Source organism: Somniosus microcephalus, chromosome 2, assembly GCF_052327205.1.
Source record: "Somniosus microcephalus isolate GS21.2 chromosome 2, FLI_Smic_1.0, whole genome shotgun sequence".
Lineage (NCBI taxonomy): Eukaryota > Metazoa > Chordata > Chondrichthyes > Squaliformes > Somniosidae > Somniosus > Somniosus microcephalus.
This window is the reverse complement of record NC_140988.1, coordinates 102,505,975-102,528,385: the sequence shown is the minus strand read 5'-3', so window position 1 is coordinate 102,528,385 and position 22,411 is coordinate 102,505,975. Positions and strand designations below refer to the sequence as shown.

The 22,411-nt window shown below is 46.5% G+C and overlaps 1 protein-coding gene across 10 annotated transcripts in view; it reads left to right on the top strand.

The window, feature by feature from the left end:
* The window catches only part of fbxw7 (F-box and WD repeat domain containing 7), a 632,150-nt gene that overhangs the window by 312,795 nt on the left and 296,944 nt on the right, over positions 1-22,411 (top strand). For 2 of the 10 annotated variants that reach the window (XM_086011805.1, XM_086011801.1), the window contains exon 1: positions 5,711-6,069. The exons of the other annotated variants lie outside the window; for them this stretch is intronic. In XM_086011805.1, the coding sequence (XP_085867931.1) occupies positions 5,965-6,069 (105 nt within the window). In that variant the 5' untranslated portion in view covers positions 5,711-5,964. Of the gene's footprint in view, positions 1-5,710; positions 6,070-22,411 lie in introns of those variants that run through there. 10 annotated transcript variants of the gene reach the window in all.

Below are 22,411 nucleotides of genomic sequence, written 5' to 3'. Positions count from 1 at the left end.
ATGTGTCCTGTTTTTCCACACTGTCTGCACACTTGGTCCTTGAACCAACAATCCTTCTGGTCGTGTGTTGTTCTGCCGCAGCGATAACACTTCCCTGCTCCATATGACATTTCATTGGTGCCATATTCTTGTGGTCTCCGTTGTATCTCTGCAGCGCCCCATGCGGCTGCTTCGTGTGATACTGCCATGCTGAAAGCCTTGTCCAGCGTAAGATCCTTTTCTGATAGAAACTGTTTCTGGGTTCCTTCACTTTGAAGCCCACACACAAACTTGTCCCTTAACGTATCTGCTAGTCCCAATCCAAACTGGCAGTGTTTCGATAGCTTGCGCAGTTCTGTTAAGTACTCGGCATTACTTTCGTCTTTATGCTGGTTCCTTTTATGGAACTTAAATCTTTCTGCTATCAGCAGCGGTGTGGGGTTTAAGTGGTCCTGTAGGATTTCCACTGTGCTTCCGAAATCCTTATCCACTGGCTTCTCTGGGGTTATTAGGTTTCGCAGTAAGCCATAAGTTTTTGCACCCATGGAATTCAACAAAACCAGTGCTTTCCTAGCATCTGGCACTTCATTCGCCTTGCAGTACACCTCAATGCGTTCCACATATGTCGCCCAATCTTCGACTTCATTGTCGAACGCAGTGACACTGCCACTCTTCGGCATCCCTGGGTGTGTTTAAACTGTCTAAAATGGCGTCTCCCGCGCTCTCCCTTCCTTCTTCTCCGCTGGCTCAAAATGGCGTCTCCCGCGCTTTCCTTTCTTCCCACGCTCGCCCTTCTTCTCCGCTGCGGCTTCTAAAATGATGTCTCCCGCGCTCTCCCTTCTTCTCCGCGGCTCAATGGCGTCTCCCGCGCTTCCTTTCTTTCCCCGCGGACGCTGCTCAGCCCTTTAGCCCTGGCTGCGCTCTGCACGTTCTCCTGTGCGCCTCTCTCGTTGCCGCCACTCGGTCCTGAACCCCGGCTGTGCTTTACCCTCTCTTTTTGTTTTCCGTCGACGCCGCTCGGTCTTCAACCCCGGCTGCGCCCTGTGTGCTTCACCCTCTCTCTTACCACGTCGACGCTGCTCGGCCTTTTCTGTGCCGTCGGTCGGCTCCCGCCGCCGCTGTCCGGGAAGGGTCTGCGCTGTACCTGTTGCCAGTCTGTTGCTGGATCGTCGTGGCTGGAGAACCAAGCCCAGCTCTCAACAGCCTCCCCTGCGATGTTCACTCTCTGCCGGATGACTGGGCGGTTGCTCGTGGTCGACGCCCGTGCTCCTGGCCTCGACTTTCTTCCACCGTCCTCCTTGAAGGAAATGCAGAGTTGCAGGTAGATTCGAATCGACCTCGTCGCCACTGTTGAATCCGTGATTCTTAAAGTATGGTGTTTTCCAATAACTAGACGGAGGCTGTAAATTAACAATCAACAGGTGTTTACTGAAGGAGGGTAGTCTAAAGACTAACAGTACAGAGGGATGCTCAAGGCTTATATACAGGTGTGGTCACTGCCGGTACTACAGTATACAGGAGCTGTAAATGTAGTTCTCTCTTAAAGGTACATACACTACAACAAGTTTATAAGGTGGCTACCCTCCAGTTTGGACAGTCCTACCAACATTAAATATACAGAAGCAAATACTTAACATTATTCAATCTCTCCACAACAACTTGCATTTACATAGCAGCATAGTTTTGGATGATGGTGGCGAGGGTACCGAGTTTGAGGCAAGGGCCGAAGTCGATGGGTTCAAACTTCTCAGTGTTGAACTGAAGGAAATTGCGACTCGTCCATAACCAAATATTGGACAAGCATTCTGGCAACACAGAAGTATAGGATTTGAGAGGTGATAGAGAGGCATGCATGTGGAAGCTGACCCCATGTCTTCAAATTGCTGCAGAACCAAAGATGCAGTTGGTTGAAGCCATTTTCAAATCCAATTCACTAATTATGTCTTTAAAATAAAACAACTACTGTATCTCTCTTTATCATGTACTTTTGACAATCCAACACAACCTAAGTGCTGCACTGGGTGTCAACCTAGATTATGAGATTATTGTTCTGGAGTAATTGAGAGTTCAAATACCATCTGATTCAAAGACAAGGGCACTACCAACTGACACTATGCCACGGACACAACACCTCGACAGCAGGCAGATTTAATTTGCTGGCTTTAAATACTCATCATTAAATACTTTAAATACTCATTTATTGAAACTTATTTTATGTTTGTGGCTACACACAAGCAGCTGAGCAGCCACACAACAACTGCAGAAATTGCTAACAGGTGGTCCACTCCAGTACAGATCTGAAAGTAAAATTCCATTGAAAGCCTGGGCTCTCTAAATCCTCTTAAGACAAACGTGGATTGGTGAAGCAGTTTAGGAATGCCAAATAAAAGCTGGCAAACTGTTTGATTCCTTACATAGTACTTCGCTGATAACTATCTGTTGGAGACGTATAAAGATAAAATTAGCTTGAGTGTCTGCCAAGATAACATAATCCTGCATCAGTCTCCCAGTTCTAAAACCAGTTTTTCTGTGTCTCATTACTGCTTCAAAATCTGCTGAAATACAGACATAAATCCTTAATACCTCAGAAATCCCCAGGATTATAGACAATTGCATCCACTAACTAGAATGCTCGTGTTAGTTGGTTTATACCAGTGCCTGAATTTAAGAATTATATGCGTATGGTCCTTTCTAATGCCGGAAACCCACAACAGTACTTACTGTTTACTGATCATAGAAGGTGGCCATTCAGCCCATTGAGTTTGCGCCAGCTCTTTTGGGGAGCAATCCAGTTAGTCCCACTCCCCCACTCTTTCCCCATGATGTTGCACTATTTCCAAAAGGCTCACCAGTGCAGCTTGCTGTAGATGTACACTAGTTCCATCAGAAAGATGACTTGAGTGTCGGTCATCAAGATCATCTAATACCTGGCCTCCTCCAGTTCCTGTCCTAAAAATCCAAAGCCAGCTGCCACTGGAGTAAAGGTCACTGTGGTCTTATTGGCACGGTATTCCAGTACCTCTTCAATGACTACCTCAGAAGCAATGCCAGCATCAGCTGCCATTGATGCTTCAGCAGTCAATGCTGTGCAAACCAAAACTGTAGCTGCTGACACAGAATAAGGCTTGGAGTTCATTTTTCATAACTGCCTGTCTCACTCTCCAGAGCTTTCAGGCTTCTGTCTCTGACTTATCTCAGTTTTTTGATCACCAATTGCCTCCTCCAAGAAACTTTATAAAGAAGGCTTTGCGATCTTGTCAATACAGTGACCTGTACCCTCAATGGCTGGACTGGCACATCTAATTTGGTCTCATTACACCAATGAGGTGTTTTATGGCAGTGCTTATGCTGGCCTTGCCTGAAGCACTACGACATTGCTGACTTTGCATATACAGCAAGACGTCAACCTCTCTGGAGGCAATCAAGGTTTACTTTTATGGCAAGGGAAGCTTCATATCTACGTTCAAAAGAGTCATACAAGGAGGAGAGTAAAGTTAAGAATAATATGCCCTGCACTACTGCCACTCCCTCTGTACCCATGCAGTAAGGTGAGGTGCAGTCACTGTTATCTCTAATACTGATGCATCTTCTGGTAGGGAAGCCACATCCAACACTTTACAAATGAGTGGAGTGTAGTCACATTAGGGGACTCAAACATTATCATATTCTAGAAGATTACTCCCTACACTTCACCGGAATCAATTGTATGTTTCTTGGAATAGCTAAAGTTCTCCTATCAATGAGCTTTTTAGCTTAGAAATACAGAAATGTGTTTTTCCAGGCTATAGCAAAGATTCCCCAAGCGCAGAAAAACCTGGGTGGAGGGGTGGGGGGAGATATGACATTTCCTCCTCTGTTGTAAACAAAGAATTTCAGACAACACTTCAAACTTTTGTCCATGTAGCATTTCATTTGTGGTGTGCAGTTACTCTTTTTTTTATAGGTTAGCAATGCATGCTTTTACAATAGCCCTTTTTATACAGATTTTCTTTGTTTTCAAAAAAATATAATATGGTATAACAGTTATACTCCCCATCCCTCCAACAATTGCCTATAAAGCAACAGGCAACACATGTTAAGAGGATTATACGATCATTTTGAAGACTATTTGAATTTATACTGTAGGTGGGGATGTTGAGGATTTTTGACGTGTCCGGCATCCTGGGATTGTGTGTGTGTGTATCTCAGTTGATTCCAATCTTCTCTTTGCCTAAATTTCTTTCTAGTATGAAAAAACTTACATTCATACAGCACCTCATCTCATCCTCAAGGTATCTCAAAGTACTTTACAAGCAAAGCATTACTTTTGAAGTGCAGTTACAGCTGTTCTCTAGGTTAAGTAAGATGAATGTACCAGTTAATGGTGCTGGTTGAGGGAGGAATGCTAGCCACAGCATTAGGACAACTCCTTGCTCCTCTTCAAATAGTGCCACCGGGCCATTTACGTCTACTTGAATAGCAGGGCTTGAACCTAGACCTTTTTACTCAGGCAATAATGCTATAAATTGAGCCAAGATAACATTTAATAGTACCGTCATTGAATAGCATTCATGAGCGGGAAGACTGGCTGACTATTTTTCCACTCCCAAATTTAGGAACATTGAGATCAGCTGGAGAAGCCCAGTTTTTGCCGTGGTTGAAATCATCAGAGATTGTGAATCAAAATGGGTCCCTTTGGCGTGACTTAATACCGCCACTGTACCATTGGGAAGCATAATGTTAGCATGGGATACTAAGTTGGAGAAGTAAGGGATCTATTTAAATAGGGGGTTTTCAGCATCCAGTCTTCATTGCTACACCCCATTTAAGCCACAAAACTTGTGGGGAGAAGGAAGAGTTATTTATACATTACTTGCAATGATATGATTTTAATTTACTCCAGTAACTCTGGAGTAGGTCAACTCTAAACTTGAGCCCCCTGTGAAATTAGTGAAAAACTGCTGGAAAAATGGAATGTTATTACAGGAATTTGTTGCTAAATTAGTTGGAGTGTATTTTGCAGTTATATCTGTGATACTGTCTAGCCTCCCCACAATGCAGCTTTAAAATATCTATTGAAAACTTTGGTTTGAGATTACCTGTAGATAAAATGATTCATGGGGAAAGGACAAAGGACTAGGACTAAGTGAGTAGCTTTTTGGGAGAGCTGGCACAGTCACAATGAGCCATGTAGCTGACTGCTGTGCTGTAAAATTCTACGATTATTAGTTATATCTGTGGCATCTCTGTAAACAGAATGCTGATTTTTAAAAAGTTGTCTTAATGTGCAAAGAAAAGTGAGCTAGGCAGATCATGACTCTGTAGCTTTGTCCTTCAATAAATCTATTTATCCTCCGAAGTATATATGCATGATGTTGCGTAATTGCCAGATATATACTCTACATTTATATTTGTGTTGCATGAGCTTTACTTTCCCTGCATTTGACCCCTAAACTTCACTGACATTGAAAAAGCTAGACACCCAGAAGTCCGTGCTACGGCGGTTGGTTCATGGGTGAGCCATATGCAGGCTTTGGACTGGGCAGTCACATGTTAATATCACATATCAATAGGAATTTAAAACACAACCAGAGAGGATACATTCCTTGGCTAATCAACCTAGCTTCTCCAAAATACACTAGAAGGGTGGCCCTTGTGGATGGCATGCTTAAAGCTGTATCAGCTGCAGGATTGGCAGTCGTTTCCAGTGATGTCAGCTGCAGAAGTAGTTTATAGTCATGCTGGCCTGTGTTTGGCTGTGCTGAGAGAATTTGAACTTCAAAGCTTATTGACTGGGGAGTGGGTTGGACTTCGTAGCTGGTGGGAGAAGATCTTAAGAAAGGCAGCAGGCCTTGGGATTCCCTTGCCCTTTTTAAGTATTGCAGTTTAAAAAAAAATACAATGCTTTGCAAAGTAGGAGTTCATTGTATATCAAGTAAATAAACCCTAAACATCAGCACAGAAAAATGAGCTATTCTAAGCCATGGTTCGGTCTTTGCTGACTTGATGAGTGAGAAAGAACCTTTATCGCACCATACGGTGCTCAATATGTTTAACATGAACATCGCCATCAATATCATCACCCAGGGCCTTCCCTGCTGTCGCAGACGGGTGAGTCGAGTGTTGAGTTGCTCTAAAACTGCTTCTGCTATCGCTTAGCAGTAACCTCAGTACTTTGTTACAGTGCACTTTGTGATGAGAAGCTTGAGTGTTGTATAACTACGCTACAACTCTAGAGACTTGAACTGACCTGTTTCTGTTCAGCATAACCGTAGTGCTTGTTGGGGCGGGGGAAAGAAAAGTAAAACCAATGTTTAGATTCTGTAATTTCCAGGATCAAAATTAAGCTGAGTTTTTGTTAAATAGTTGGATACTCCTCTGTACTGTAGTACTTATTGGTGATTTCTTCAGCTGTAAAATATTGAAGTTAGTGCTGCTGACCATCAAGAATATGTTTGTGATTGTAATAGTGTGATCTACATTAACAACCTGAAGAAGGGCATTATTTATATTCATACTAATTCAAAAAGTTGTTAATGCATTATGTAGAAACATTAAATATCTGACCCAAGATTCAGTCATATTAGACCCTAGTAAAAATAGTAATCTTTATTTGTCCTTTTCCTTCAAACTAATGTTATCGGTGTGAACTATGCATAATATTTGGAACTGGCAAACAGCCATTTAACAAAACTTCTACTTTCCAGTGAATGCACTAATGACTTGTGTGTGGGAGGTTTTGAGGAATACCCTAGATTTTTGTGTATTTGTGTCCTACGTTATCAGTCACAGAATCTAATATATTTATAGTGATGTAAGGGACATTAATACATTTGGGAGTGTTTCCCAATGTGTCCCCTTTATATGGTCAAGAATTATATTGTTATACTGAATATGGACATTAAATACAAGTATTTCTATAGAGTGATTTTCTTTGTAGACGTTATGGTTTATTCAATACACTTTACTTTGAAAGCAGAGGCATTTTATAGATGTGTCACTTTGGTAAAAGAAATGGTGCTTTGCGGAATGTTGTACAAGATGAGAAGAAAAACCTTAGCCTAATGTTAGCAGTGGTTTGAAACTAGTTTCAAGTTGATCTATTACAATTACTAATGTTGGAAGAAGTATATTATATAGAATTAGCTCGTGTATCCTGGCAACTTTAAGTATTTGTTGCTATCCTTTTTACTTAAAGTATTTGCTGACAACTTGACTGGAACTTACAGCAGTTGTGTAATGGGATCGAGAGAAGATTGTGGAATATACAGTCATGTCTTTGACTTGATCACATTTCAAAAAACAACTTCTCTAGTTAGGTCTTTTACATTTATAAAATGTGATTATTTTAACTGTGATAACTACTTGTACTGGAATTGTGTTGCCAGTGTTTATGAACAGGTGATCTAACCTAGTTTAAACTTTTACTGCTTGCTATAGGTGAGAAGCATGGTCTTGCATTAAATGAAATTGGTATGGAACTGGCAGCAAAGAATTTAATGTATTCAGGTTCATAGAGTTTTTAAATATATATAGTTCTAGGTAAACTTGAGCTGTAGCTGCAATTTTAAAATGTACCACAGAAGCGTATCGACTATACAGCCATCTGCACTCATTTTGCTGATATTTTCTTCTATTAATAACCTGCATTGGGAGATCATGAGTATCCCACGATACATTATAGCAGCTGACAGAAATAGTTGCAGTTTTTGCATATCTTTGCAGAACAGTGGATGATGCTCACATTGCAGTGAGTTTCATTGTTAGTTTATTAAAAATTGCAATATCGGTTTACCCACTATACCCAAGGTCTATGACCAGCGTCTACAAAAATAAGTTATTAAAGTTGGGTTCTTTGACTAGGTACATTCAGTTCACATTGGGAATTGGCAGGTTCAGAAGTCTAAGAAATGTCACACATGGTTCGATGATAACTAGTTTGGAAACATTTACTCAGCAAAGAAGTACACATTTTCGTTCAGTTCAGAAAATGATTCACAGTTGATAATCATTGCTAGAATGATTACGGTACAAATGGTCAATGATTTTTCACTTGTCTGACTATATAACAATTGGCCACTCATCACTTCTATAAGTCTGTAAGCACTATCCTATAAACCTAAACATCCAACCCTGTTGTTTTTAGATGTTTGTTTAAAATATAAAATGTTAGTACTGTTGGACCACTTAATATTCTTTTGTGTCCCCATTCTACCTAAACTGGTGTTCTAAACTGTCCGGGGGACAAAAGATTTACTCAACATGCCATACCATACATAGTTATGTCTTGTGTGTGTAAAAATATAAATAGTTTTAGGGCTTTAGAAAAGGGTTTCAGATCAAAGCTGACATCTGCAAAACAGTGTCCATGTGGAGCTTCCTGCCTCTTTAATTCTAGTTTATGGTTTTGAAAAAAATTTAAATTTCTAGAATACATTGGTCAATTAAACAAATATTACAAGCTTACATTTTGTATAGTGGTTAATGTCCTTTGTACTCATCTGCTTTTATACTGGATTTACTTGGATATTAGACTCCCAGAATCAGTTTAAAAACGGGTCTTCTCAGTGGCATTAGTGAATCTGAGCAGCTTTATTTTGGGGTGCTATTAACTTTGAGACTTGTGTGTCAGGAGCCACAATCAAACCCAATATAAAATTGACTAAACTATCTTTAGGAATTGCTGCAGAGAGGTTTTTTTGGGGTGGGTGGGTGGGGGAGAGATGTCATCAAGTTTGATCTAGAATGTTTAATTCAGCTAACAAAACTGGAGATTGACACTTAACATGAATAGCTGTATCACTTTCAAATGTCTTGTAAACTTTGAAGCATCAGCTTCATTCAGTTGCTAGCGCTCTTGCCTTTGAGTCAGAAGTTCTGGGTTCAAGTCCCGCTACAGGCTTCGTAGGCTGCATCGGTGTGTGCCATAGAGCTTTGAAGGCTACAGATAAAGATTAAATCCATGTTCCCATTAACTTGCATATATTTCAAACTGAGGAGATGAACAGATCTTGGGTGTTGTGATTTAGGATCTATTCACCATTGAGGAACACTAAAAACACCCTTGTCTAAGTTGCAGGCCCACAAAATTCAAACAGGACAAACCAACAAAAAAAAAAATCCAAATATAATTGCTTGGACTTCGAAGGATATATTGTAAGGGTTCGGACCAAATGGCCCCAGGGCTGCAGATTGGACACTCATGATTTAGGCAGACTCTTCATTGCAGTACTGAGGGAATGTTGCATTGTTGGAGGTGCTGTCTTTCAGATGTGGTGTTAAATCCAGGCCCCATCTGCATGTTCAAGTACACATGAAAGGTGCCATAGTATTACTCAAAGAGGAGCAGGGAGTTCTCCCAGTGTCCTGGCAAACATTCCTCCTTCAACCAAAACCAAACCGAAGGTAGCCAATCATTCATTCACTTGCTGTTTGTGGAACCTTGCTGTGTGCAAACTGGCTGCCATGTAACAGTAAAGCGTTTAGAATATCCTGAGGCCGTGATAAAGTGCGATATAAATGCAAGTCTGTTCTTTTGTGCACCATCGCCTAATTATGTTCACCTTTCTTTTCAGCCTGTGTATCTGATATTTGACTTGTAAAATTGGTAGTTGATGTCTTAGTGAGTGCATTCAGTGCACAGTGTGGTACTGAACTATACAGGCCAGGAAAATTCCAGATTTAGTCTCAGTTGAAACTGAATTAGTTGATCTCCAATAGAGCAACAGTGGGGATGCCAGAATTGGATTGTGTTCTTGGGTTAGGGAGAGCCAAAAAAGAGTCAGGGTTCACAATCTTAATTGCTTTTCATTGATCCCTGCTAGAAAGTGGATGTGTGGATTATAGATGAGGATTGGGTCTATCTTGCCAATGATTTACCTCAAGGTTGTATACTTTGCAGACTTGCTGTCTAAGCTTGCACATGAAGAATTACTTTTTAGAATGGCACCTATTACCCAGGGATGACATCTGATCTAATACCCAGGAACCACACCTTAGATTTTTATTCGGTCAACCAGTTGTCTGATATCCATGGAAACCTAATACCATGCTCAAGAGTCTCCAAGCCAAACTGCTGAGACTTCCATATAAGTAGAATTTATCTTTGCCAGATATGGAGTTTGTAGGAATACACCCCACTTATCTAGGCTCTGAGAACTTTGGCACAGAGTGGAGAGAACCAAGGCTTAGGGACCCCAGTTTGGGTAGGGATAGTGCTGGGGTTTAACTATGTAAAACTCTTTAGCTTACCAACACTGACCCGATTCCTGTTGTCTATCTGGGACCTACCTGTCTGTCGGAACACTGGTTTACAGTTATCTGGAGCCATGTAAGAATCCCTATTGACAGCCAATACAACCCTAAAGTATTGCAGACCAGCCCAACTGAGGTATCAGATTATTGTTTCAGCAACAAAGGATTAACTGGTTCCAATTTCCAGTTGCAAGGTGACTGGGGAGGGGGTTGATGGTGCATGTAGGTTGGACATATCTGGATGGGACAGGCTTGATGGATTTGTTGATCTTTGTTGATCTTTTCCTATTCTGTTGTATGTTCATACTAATTGGTTACCTCCAGATGAGTCACCACCTTCACGAGATGGGGTGTGGGGGAGGAGGGGACTCGAACATTTAAGAGCGATAGGATAAAATTAAAATCTCAGCTTGGAGAACAAAAACCAGCTTTTTAAGTATTAAACTGACAACTCGCCAATAAAATGGCCCTGATATGTAACTGAGGATAAAAAGCATGCCGAATAGGTGGTCATTTTTTAAAAGTAAGCTGATGTTCAGCTTTCATGTGCTTTAAGTAGTTAATACTTGATTATCAAAGGCTTAGGTAAATTCGCAGCACAGTAATGCACCACATGAAACCAAATGAAAGACTTCTACTCCAGAAACTTGAGCACACAATCTAGGCTGACACTCCAGTGCAGTACTGAGAGAGCACTGCACCGTCGGAGGTGTTGTCTTTCGGATGAGGTGTTAAATCAAGGACCCCTCTGCTCTCAGGTGGGCGTAAAAGATCCCATGGCACTATTTTGAAGAAGAGCAAGGGAATTCTCACCTGTGTCTTTTATCCTTCAACCAACACCTAAAAAAACAGTTTATCTGGTCATTATCTCATTGCTGTTTGTGGGAGCTTGCTGTGCACAAATAGGCTGCTGCATTTCTTACATTACAACAGTGACGACACTTCAGAAGTACTTAATTGACTGTGAAGCGCTTTGGGATGGCCCGAGATTGTAAAAGGTGCTATATAAATGCACACTCTTCTTAGAGTAGCCATATAGTGCACTTTGTTGACTTTGGCGTGTGCCCTGTGTTGGTTATTACCAGTATTCTCTCGGGGGTGGTGGGGGGAAACAAGTTGACTATTTGTCAATCAACTGAATCATGAAGTGTTGGACTGTTGGTTTCCACACTTCAGCAGTGAGGTTTTGGAGCAGATGGCAGACCCAAGTTTGGTTTCATCGTAAAATAGAAAATCTACCAGCCGTAATTTGTGGCCTGTAGAGGGCACTTCATGAAACCGGTTTACTGTGTGGCTCTGAACTGTTCACAAGCTGTATTATATCATCATGTGATAAAGCCCAATGCAACTTATAGTATTCATTAGGAAATTAGAGCTAATGCTGTATAATGTGTACCACAAACAATATATCTGATGTTTATGTAATAATTATAGTTTCATGAATAATTTAAGGTTGCACGGTTGAAATCTCCATGTTCCAAAGTTGAAAGGACCTTTCTCAAAAAACCTTGACATCAAAATATCAAGATTTTGCTAGGTACCCTGATCAGTGCTGTGTGTATACATTCATTTTGCTGAGAAACTACTACAGGTTGTGTTTTGTAATAGTTCACTACACTGTAGCAAAATAAACTGATTTTTTGAAATGATTTAAACAGTGTGTACAGTGACAGCATTGGGTTTAGTAAACTAATTTAAATGGTATTGCTGCACAAAGCAACAGTAAAACTGGTTTAAACATTTACAAAATACTGTACAGTGCTTTAAACATTGACAGCATGTCTTCCAAAATGACAGTACAGTAGGTAAGGCAAGACTGATCAAAAAATCAACTATCTCTGTCTTTTTGTAATTCCTTTTTCTTCATTTATTCTTTGCGAAGTCTGTAGCGTGCTGAGGCACATTTGCACTACAGCATTACTTAATGTTTGAGAAAATCTAGACTGTACACTATTACCAGTGCATTGCTGGAGTCTTTGATTGGTTCATCCATACTGTTGGACTCTTTCTAATCACAGATATGACTGCATTTATAAGCTAAGCGCAGGCGTTGACTAGCCCAGAATTTGCGTTTGTAATGGCAGCGAAACTGTCAGCATTCGCCATCATTACTCTGTGAATCTAACAACTTCTGGCATCCGCACATGTGCAGTTAAACATGGAAATCCAGAAGTTGCTGTGTGATTCCCCGCTACTCCACAGGTTGTGTTGATGAAGTCCTTGCAGATGGAAATCTTACAAATCACTTGAATTGATGTGAACTTCCACTTTTGATGCTCTAATCTCACTGAAAAGTTAAGCCATGTTGAATGAAGCGTAACTGGGTTTTTAACACCGTACTAAGTCATAACTACTGCTAAACAACCTCTGGCCCTGAAAAACTAATTTTATATTTGTGGAATATCAAATTTCTCATAAAAATTCCCATAGATTTTTAAAATATTTTTTTATATAAAGAATCATGGAAATTTACGGCACAGGAGGAGGCCATTTGGCCCATCGTGTCTGTGCTGGCTGAAAATGAGCTATCCAGCCTAAGCCCATTTTCCAGCTCTTGGTCCGTAGCCTTGTAGGTTACAGCACTTCAGGTACATATCCAAGTACTTTTTAAATGCGATGAAGGTTTCTGCCTCTACCACCCTTTCAGGCAGTGAATTCCAAACCCCCCACCACCCTCTGGGTGAAATAGGTTCTCCTCAACTCCCTTCTAATCCTTCTATCAGTTACTTTAAATCTATGCCCCCTGGTTATTGACCTCTCTGCTAAGGGAAATGGGTCCTTAACTATTCTATCTAGGCCCCTCATAATTTTACACACCTCAATCAAGTCTCCCCTCAGCCTCCTCTGTTCCAAAGAAAACAACCCCAGCCTATCCAATCTTTCCTCAAAGCTAAAGTTCTCCAGTCCTGGCAATGTCCTCACAAATCTTCTCTGTACCCTCTCTAGTGCAATCACATCTTTCATCCATAGTTTGATATTTCAGCTTCTACCTTAATCCCATGTTTATGTCCCAATCTTTGTTTCGCTCTCTGTAAAATGATTAAAAAGTGAAGGATAATTGGTGCTTTTTACTTCCTGTTTGCTATCTCTTCACTGTGATTGGCTGTTGGCCTGCTTGTTGACATCACTACTACACGCCGGAAATCCCTTATTGATGGCGCTCGAATGAAATTAACGTCGGGAAAGGTGAAATCTACGCCACAGAGATCGCTCGATCTTTGTGGGCAGCTTTCTTAGAAGTCAGCAGTGGGCGAGCGCCGTCACTTCGCCACTGACCGCAAAATCCAGGCCATTATCATCAAAGTCAATGTCCATGTCAGGGTGCTCATGTCTAGTTGGCATTCTCATCTGGCTCAGTTACATTCTCAACCACAACAGGGGGCATAGAAACATAGAAGATAGGAGCAGGAGTAGGCCATTCGGCCCCTCGAGCCTGCGCCGCCATTCAATGAGATCATGGCTGATCATCCAAATTCAGTACCCTGTCCCTGCTTTCTCCCCATATCCCTTGATCCCTTTAGCCTTAAGAAATATATCCAACTCTTTATTGAATATATTTAATGAATTGGCCTCTACTGCCTTCTGTGGTAGAGAATTCCACAGGTTCACCACTCTCTGGGTGAAGAAATTCCTCCTCATTTCTGTCCTAAATGGCTTACCCCTTATCCTTAGACTGTGACCCTTAAACCTGGACTCCCCACCCATCGGGAACATCCTTCCTGCATCTAGTCTGTCTAGTCCTGTCAGAATTTTATAAGTTTCAATGGGATCCCCTCTCATTCTTCTAAACTCCAGCGAGTATAAGCCCAATCGACCCAATCTCTCCTCATACGTCATTCCTGCCATCCCAGGTATCAGCCTGGTGAATCTTCGCTGAACTCCTTCCATGGCAAGAACATCCTTCCTCAGATAAGGTGACCAAAACTGCACACAATACTCAAGATGTGGTCTCACCAAGGCCCTGTACAACTGCAGCAAGACATCCTTGTTCCTGTACTCAAACCCTCTCGCTACGAAGGCCAACATACCATTTGCCTTCTTAACCGCCTGCTGCACCTGCATGCTTACCTTCAGCGACTGGTGCACAAGGACACCCAGGTCTCGTTGCACCTCCCCTTCTCCCAATCTATTGCCGTTCAGATAATCTGCCTTCTTGTTTTTGACATCACAGTGGATAACCTCGCATTTATCCACGTTATATTGCACCTGCCATGCTTCTGTCAAATCACCCAACCTCTCCAAATCATACTGGAGTTTCTAGGCATCCTCCTCACAACACACACGCCCACCCAGCTTTGTGTCGTCTGCAAACTTGGAGATATTACATCTAGTTCCCTCGTCTAGATCATTAATATATATTGTGAATAGCTGGGGTCCAAGGACTGATCCCTGCGGTACCCCACTAGTCACTGCCTGCCACTTGGAAAAAGACCTGTTTATTCCAACTCTTTGCTTTCTGTCTGCCAACCAGTTCTCTATCCAAGTCAATACCTTGCCCCCAATCTCATGTGCCTTAACTTTACACGCTAATCTCTTATGTGGGACCTTATCGAAAGCCTTTTGAAAGTCCAAATACACCACATCCACTGGTTCTCACTTATCTATTTTACCAGTTACATCCTCAAAAAATTCCAGTAGATTAGTCAAGCACGATTTACCTTTTGTAAATCCATGTTGACTTTGTCCGATCCTGTCACTGTTTTGCAAGTGCTATGCTATTACATCTTTTATAATGGACTCTAGCATTTTCCCCACTACTGATGTCAGGCTTACCGGTCTGTAATTCCCCGTTTTCTCTCTACCAGCTTTTTTGAATAGTGGGGTAACATTAGCTACCCTCCAATCCATGGGTACTGTTCCAGATTCCATCGAATGTTGGAAGATGACCAGCAATGCATCTACTATTTCTAGGGCCACTTCCTTAAGTACCCTAGGATGTAGATTATCAGGCCCTGGGGATTTATCGGCCTTCAATCCCGTCAATTTCCCTAACACCATTTCCCTACAAATACTGATTTCTTTCAGCTCCTCCCTTTCATCAGACCCTATGTTCCCCGACATCTCTGGGAGGTTGTTTGTGTCCTCCTTTGTGAAAACAGAACCAAAATACAGGAAACTCTCGTTTAAACGGCACCTAAATATCCGGAATTCTCTATTAACCGGCAAAATTCATACTCCGAAAACCTCAATAACCGGAAATGTTGCCAAGTCCGAGTCTCCCGCAGTGGCTGAGTTAGTCAGTGTGGGTAGTTATCGAAACTGCCACTACTCGGCTTCTTGACACTGTCAGAAGTCCGAACACCTCAATAACAGGAGTCTGACTCTTTGTTAAAAATAGCCTTGGTAGATAACCCTCTCTGTCATCCGGAATTTTTAATCAACCGGCACCATCCTGGTCCCGTCGGTGCCGGATACCAGAGAGTTTCCTGTATGTATTTAATTGGTCTGCCATTCCTTTTTTCCCCATTATAAATTCCCCTGATTCTGACTGCAAGGGACCTACGCTTGACTTCACCAATCTTTTTCTCTTCACATATCTATAAAAGCTTTTACAGTCAGTTTTTATGTTCCCTGAAAGCTTACTCTCATACTCTATTTTTCCCTTCTTAGTTAATCCCTTTGTCCTCCTTTGTTGAATCCTAAACTGCTCCCAATCCTCGGGTTTATTGCTTTTTCTGGCCAATTTATATGTCCTCTCCTTGGATCTTCTGCTATCCCTAATTTCCCTTGTTAGCCTTGGTTGAGTCACCTTTTTTGTTTTATTTTTATGCCAAACTGGGATGAACAAATTCTGTAGTTCATCTATGCGCTCTTTGAATGTTTGCTATTGCCTATCCACCGTCAACCCTTTGAGTGACATTCCCCAATCAATCCTACCCAACTCGCGCCTCATACCATCGTAGTTTTCTTTATTTAAATTCAGGACCCTAGTCTCTGAGTCAACTACTTCACTCTCCATCTTAATGAAGAATTCTATCATATTATGATCGCTCCGGCCCAAGGGTCCTCGTACAACAAGATTGCTAATTAATCCTTTCTCATTACATAATACCCAGTCTAAGGTGGCCTGATCTCTGGTTGGTTCCTCGACATATTGGTCCAGGGAAACCATCCCGTAAACACTCCAGGAATTCCTCCTCCACAGTATTGTTACTAATTTGGTTAGCCCAATCTATATGTAGATTAAAGTCACCCATGATGACTGCTGTGCCCATATTGCACGCTTCTCTAATTTCCCTTTTAATGCCATCCCCAACCTCCGCATTACTGTTTGGAGGTCTATATACCACTCCCACTAATGTTTTCTGCCCCTTGGTATTTCTCAGTTCTACCCATACAGATTCCACATCATCAGAGCTAATATCCTTCCTTACAATTGTGTTAATCCCCTCTTTAACCAGCAATGCTATCCCACCTCCCTTTCCTTTTTGCCTATCTTTCCTGAATTTTGAATACCCCTGGATGTTGAGCTCCCAGCCTTGGCCACCCTGGAGCCATGTTTCCGTAATCCCAATCAAATCATATTCGTTTACCTCTATTTGCGCAGCTAATTCATCCACCTTATTACGAATGCTCCTCGCATTAAGACACAAAGCCTTCAGGCTTGTTTTTTTTAACGCTCTTAGACCTATTAGAATTATTATTTACTGTGGCCATGTTTGATTTAAACCGTTGATTTCTCTGACTGCCACTTTTGTTTTTCTCCTTCCTATCTTTTGCTTTTATCCTTGTTTCCCTTTCCTCTGTCTCCCTGCTCAGGTTCCCAACCCCTTGCCATTTTAGTTTAAACCCTCCCCCAGAGCACTGGCAAACACTCCCCCTAGGACATCGGTCCCAGCCCTGCCCAGGTGCAAACCGTCCGGTTTGTACTGGTCCCACCTCCCCCCAAAACCGGTTTCAATGTCCCAGGAATTTGAATCCCTCCCCCTTGCACCATTCCTCTAGCCACGTATTCATCTGAAATATCCTTCTATTTCTACTCTGACTAGCACGTGGCACTGGTAGCAATCCTGAGATTACTACCTTTTGAGGTCCTATTTTTTAATTTACCTCCTAACTCCCTATATTCAGCTTTTAGGACCTCATCCTGTTTTTTACCTGTATCGTTGGTACCTATATGCACCACGACAATTCACCCTCCCCTTCCAAAATGTTCTGTAGTCGCTCTGAGACATCCTTGACCCTTGCACCAGGGAGGCAACACACCATCCTGGAGTCTCGTTTGTGGCCGCAGAAACGCCTGTCTATTCCCCTTACAATAGAATCCCCTATTACTATAGCTCTACCCCTCTTTTTCCTCCCGTCCTGTGCAGCAGAGCCACCCCTGGTGCCAGGAAGTTGGCTGCTGCCTCCTTCCTCTGATAAGCCATCCCCCCCAACAGTATTCAAAGTGGTATATCTGTTTGAGAGGGGGATGTCCACAGGGGACTCCTGCACTACCTGCCTGCGCCTACTACTCTGTCTGTCACCCCTTCCCTTTCTGCCTGTGCAACCTTTGCCTGCGGTGTGACCAACTGCTTAAACGTGATACCCACGACGTCCTCAGCATCGCGAATGGTCCAGTATGTATCCAATCGCAGCTCCAGCGCCGCAATGCGGTCTGCCAGTAGCTGCAGGTGGATACACTTCCTACACACATGGTTGTCAAGGACACAGGAAGTGTCCGAGTTCGCACATAGCGCAGGAGGAGCATACCACGGGGCCGAGCTCTCCTGTCATGACTTACCCTTTAATTAATTTAAATTAAATCAAATCAATCCCACCAATGTTTTCATCGTTACTGCACTCATGAAACCGTAGCGGTGGTAACAGCTTCTGATGATCTCATACATGCATGGTGATTAACCTGCACGGCCTGCAAGATGTTGATGTCTGTCGCCTCCCCTCTCTCTCTCTCTCTGCATGTGCTTGCATTGGTTATTAATTGGTGCAATAGACAGTCTTGACTATTAAGAGTTTGGCTCCTATTTGGGGGCAAATAGACAATTTTTATTGTTCCAAAATACCAAAGGTCTTTTAGGTGAGCAGGGTAACTTTCCTCTTGTGTCTCACCAAATCCATCTCAAATTCATAGACCCATTTTGAAAAGTTCACTTTCCATCTAAGCTTTTTTGAGTTTTTTGCATGCATACCTTTTTGAAACATAACGATTTTGTCAATCTGTATTAGAGGACATTTGTTGTCATTCATGCTGTCACATACCTGGAACATAAGGTGTCACTTTTTTTTACCTGATCATTTCTTCCCTTTTGAAGGCGAGTATTTTGTACGACGAGAGACTTGCTATCTCCTCTGTGGATGGCAAGTGTGTACCAATGCAGAGAGCGCAGGGTGTTGCCAAGTTTGTTATCTCTGGCACGATGGAGTTGACTTCACCGCTGATAGTCTGAAATGCTATTCTGTTGTGAAGCCAGGCAGTGCTGCCTCTGAAATCATCTTCAGCAAATCCTAAGCTAATGAGTGAATTGTCTTGCCTTTTCCACCATCTCTCATTTGGGTAAACCACCGAGTGTTTCTTTCATAAAAACAGAAAATGCTGGAAATACTCAGCCGGTCAGGCTGCATCCGTGGAGAGAGAAACAGAGTTAACGTTTCAGGTCGATGTTTCATCGTAATGTGATTTCCAGCATCTGCAGTATTTTGCTTTTGTGTTTCTTTCAGTTGTGGAAATTATTAATTAATTTGTTTGCATTCATCAACTTTACATCAGTGGAATGTTGTCTCCAGCCACATTGGCAGTATATTCGGTGGAACACCACACTATTGGCGAACCTTGGGCTTTTTTTTTTATTGGGTACCATAATGAACACCCTCAACAGCAGCTATATTAGTTGAAATTTCCACATGCTTTTGCTTTGTTGCTTCTCTTGGGTTCATTTGTGATGTTGAAGAAAACCACGATTGGAGTGGGTATAACCCATCACATACATGTTGCAACCCATTAGCAGTCATTGACCAGGTTTAAAGCAATGCTTTCAAAAAAAATGTATGTGGCTCAGTGTGTAAGGTTCCATTAAATGTACTGTTGATATCAGTTTTTGTCATGTGATGCATCAGTAAGGTAAGAGCTAGAAGGACATCCAAAAATGGTTAGATTTCCACATGATTTACTGGCAGGTAAGATCCTTGTTTTTACCCCCTTGCTCCCACAGACACCAAATGCAGGATGTTGTATGAACTATGTGCTTTTATACACCCTCACTTCTTTTCTCCCTCAGCCCCACACAAACTAAGAATAATTAAAATGTAGCTCAATTCTGCAAACTCTTTCTCAGCAACCCCCACTAATTGAAATATTCAGGCAGTGGTTGAGAGTGAACCGAAGGTCACGACAGCGCTCACCCCCACTGAGAAGAATTTTGGTCCCTGGGGTGATGAGCATCTGGAGTGTCTCTTCCTGCTAAAGTAGTTTTTCCTGCTTTGCTCCCCAACCCATACACCTCCCCCCCCGCTCCCTCTCCTCCCTCCCCCCCCCGCTCCCTCTCCTCCCTCCCTCCCCCCGGCTCCCTCTCCTCCCTCCCTCCCCCCCGCTCCCTCTCCTCCCTCCCTCCCCCCTGCTCCCTCTCCTCCCTCCCTCCCCCCGGCTCCCTCTCCTCCCTCCCTCCCCCCGGCTCCCTCTCCTCCCTCCCTCCCCCCCGCTCCCTCTCCTCCCTCCCTCCCCCCCGCTCCCTCTCCTCCCTCCCTCCCCCCCGCTCCCTCTCCTCCCTCCCCCCCGCTCCCTCTCCTCCCTCCCTCCCCCCCGCTCCCTCTCCTCCCTCCCTCCCCCCCGCTCCCTCTCCTCCCTCCCTCCCCCCCGCTCCCTCTCCTTCCTCCCTCCCCCCCGCTCCCTCTCCTCCCTCCCTCCCCCCCGCTCCCTCTCCTCCCTCCCTCCCCCCCGCTCCCTCTCCTCCCTCCCTCCCCCCCGCTCCCTCTCCTCCCTCCCTCCCCCCCGCTCCCTCTCCTCCCTCCCTCCCCCCCCGCTCCCTCTCCTCCCTCCCTCCCCCCCGCTCCCTCTCCTCCCTCCCTCCCCCCCGCTCCCTCTCCTCCCTCCCTCCCCCCCGCTCCCTCTCCTCCCTCCCTCCCCCCCGCTCCCTCTCCTCCCTCCCTCCCCCCCGCTCCCCCTCCTCCCTCCCTCCCCCCCGCTCCCTCTCCTCCCCCACGCTCCCTCTCCTCCCTCCCTCCCTCCCCCCCGCTCCCTCTCCTCCCTCCCTCCCCCCCGCTCCCCCCTCCTCCCTCCCTCCCCCCCGCTCCCTCTCCTCCCCCCCGCTCCCTCTCCTCCCTCCCTCCCCCCCGCTCCCTCTCCTCCCTCCCTCCCCCCCGCTCCCTCTCCTCCCTCCCTCCCCCCCGCTCCCTCTCCTCCCCCCCGCTCCCTCTCCTCGCTCCCTCCCCCCCCGCTCCCTCTCCTCCCCCCCCTCCCTCCCCCCCGCTCCCTCTCCTCCCCCCCGCTCCCTCTCCTCCCCCCCGCTCCCTCTCCTCCCTCCCTCCCCCCCGCTCCCTCTCCTCCCTCCCTCCCTCCCCCCCGCTCCCTCTCCTCCCTCCCCCCCCCGCTCCCTCTCCTCCCTCCCTCCCCCCCGCTCCCTCTCCTCCCTCTCTCCCTCCCTCCCCCCCGCTCCCTCTCCTCCCTCCCTCCCCCCCGCTGCCTCTCCTCCCTCCCTCCCCCCCGCTCCCCCTCCTCCCTCCCTCCCCCCCGCTCCCTCTCCTCCCTCCCCCCGCTCCTCTCCTCCTCCCCCGCTCCCTCTCCTCCCTCCCTCCTCCTCCCTCCCCCGCTCCCTCTCCTCCCTCCCTCCCCCCCGCTCCCTCTCCTCCCTCCCTCCCTCCCCCCCGCTCCCTCTCCTCCCTCCCTCCCCCCCGCTCCCTCTCCTCCCTCCCCCCCCCGCTCCCTCTCCTCCCTCCCTCCCCCCCGCTCCCTCTCCTCCCTCTCTCCCTCCCTCCCCCCCGCTCCCTCTCCTCCCTCCCTCCCCCCCGCTGCCTCTCCTCCCTCCCTCCCCCCCGCTCCCCCTCCTCCCTCCCTCCCCCCCGCTCCCTCTCCTCCCTCCCTCCCTCCCCCCCGCTCCCTCTCCTCCCTCCCTCCCTCCCCCCCCGCTCCCTCTCCTCCCTCCCTCCCCCCCGCTCCCTCTCCTCCCTCCCTCCCCCCCTCTCCTCCCTCCCCTCCCCCCCCGCTCCCTCTCCTCCCCCCCCGCTCCCTCTCCTCCCTCCCTCCCCCCCGCTCCCTCTCCTCCCCCCCGCTCCCTCTCCTCCCTCCCTCCCTCCCCCCCGCTCCCTCTCCTCCCTCCCTCCCCCCCGCTCCCCCTCCTCCCTCCCTCCCACCCGCTCCCTCTCCTCCCTCCCTCCCTCCCCCCCGCTCCCTCTCCTCCCTCCCTCACCCCCGCTCCCTCTCCTCCCCCCCCGCTCCCTCTCCTCCCTCCCTCCCCCCCGCTCCCTCTCCTCCCCCCCGCTCCCTCTCCTCCCTCCCCCCCCGCTCCCTCTCCTCCCCCCCCGCTCCCTCTCCTCCCTCCCTCCCCCCCGCTCCCTCTCCTCCCTCCCTCCCCCCCGCTCCCTCTCCTCCCTCCCCCCCCCGCTCCCTCTCCTCCCTCCTCCCTCCCTCCCCCCCGCTCCCTCTCCTCCCTCCCTCCCCCCGCTCCCTCTCCTCCCTCCCTCCCCCCCTCTCCTCCCTCCCTCCCCCCCGCTCCCTCTCCTCCCCCCGCTCCCTCTCCTCCCCCCCGCTCCCTCTCCTCCCTCCCTCCCCCCCGCTCCCTCTCCTCCCCCCGCTCCCTCTCCTCCCTCCCTCCCTCCCCCCCGCTCCCTCTCCTCCCTCCCTCCCCCCCGCTCCCCTCTCCTCCCTCCCTCCCCCCCGCTCCCTCTCCTCCCTCCCTCCCTCCCCCCCGCTCCCTCTCCTCCCTCCCTCCCCCCGCTCCCTCTCCTCCCCCCCCGCTCCCTCTCCTCCCTCCCTCCCCCCCGCTCCCTCTCCTCCCCCCCGCTCCCTCTCCTCCCCTCCCCCCCGCTCCCTCTCCTCCCCCCCCCGCTCCCTCTCCTCCCTCCCTCCCCCCCGCTCCCTCTCCTCCCTCCCTCCCCCCCGCTCCCTCTCCTCCCTCCCTCCCCCCCCGCTCCCTCTCCTCCCTTCCTCCCTCCCTCCCCCCCGCTCCCTCTCCTCCCTCCCTCCCCCCCCGCTCCCTCTCCTCCCTCCCTCCCCCCCCGCTCCCTCTCCTCCCTCCCTCCCCCCCGCTCCCCCTCCTCACTCCCT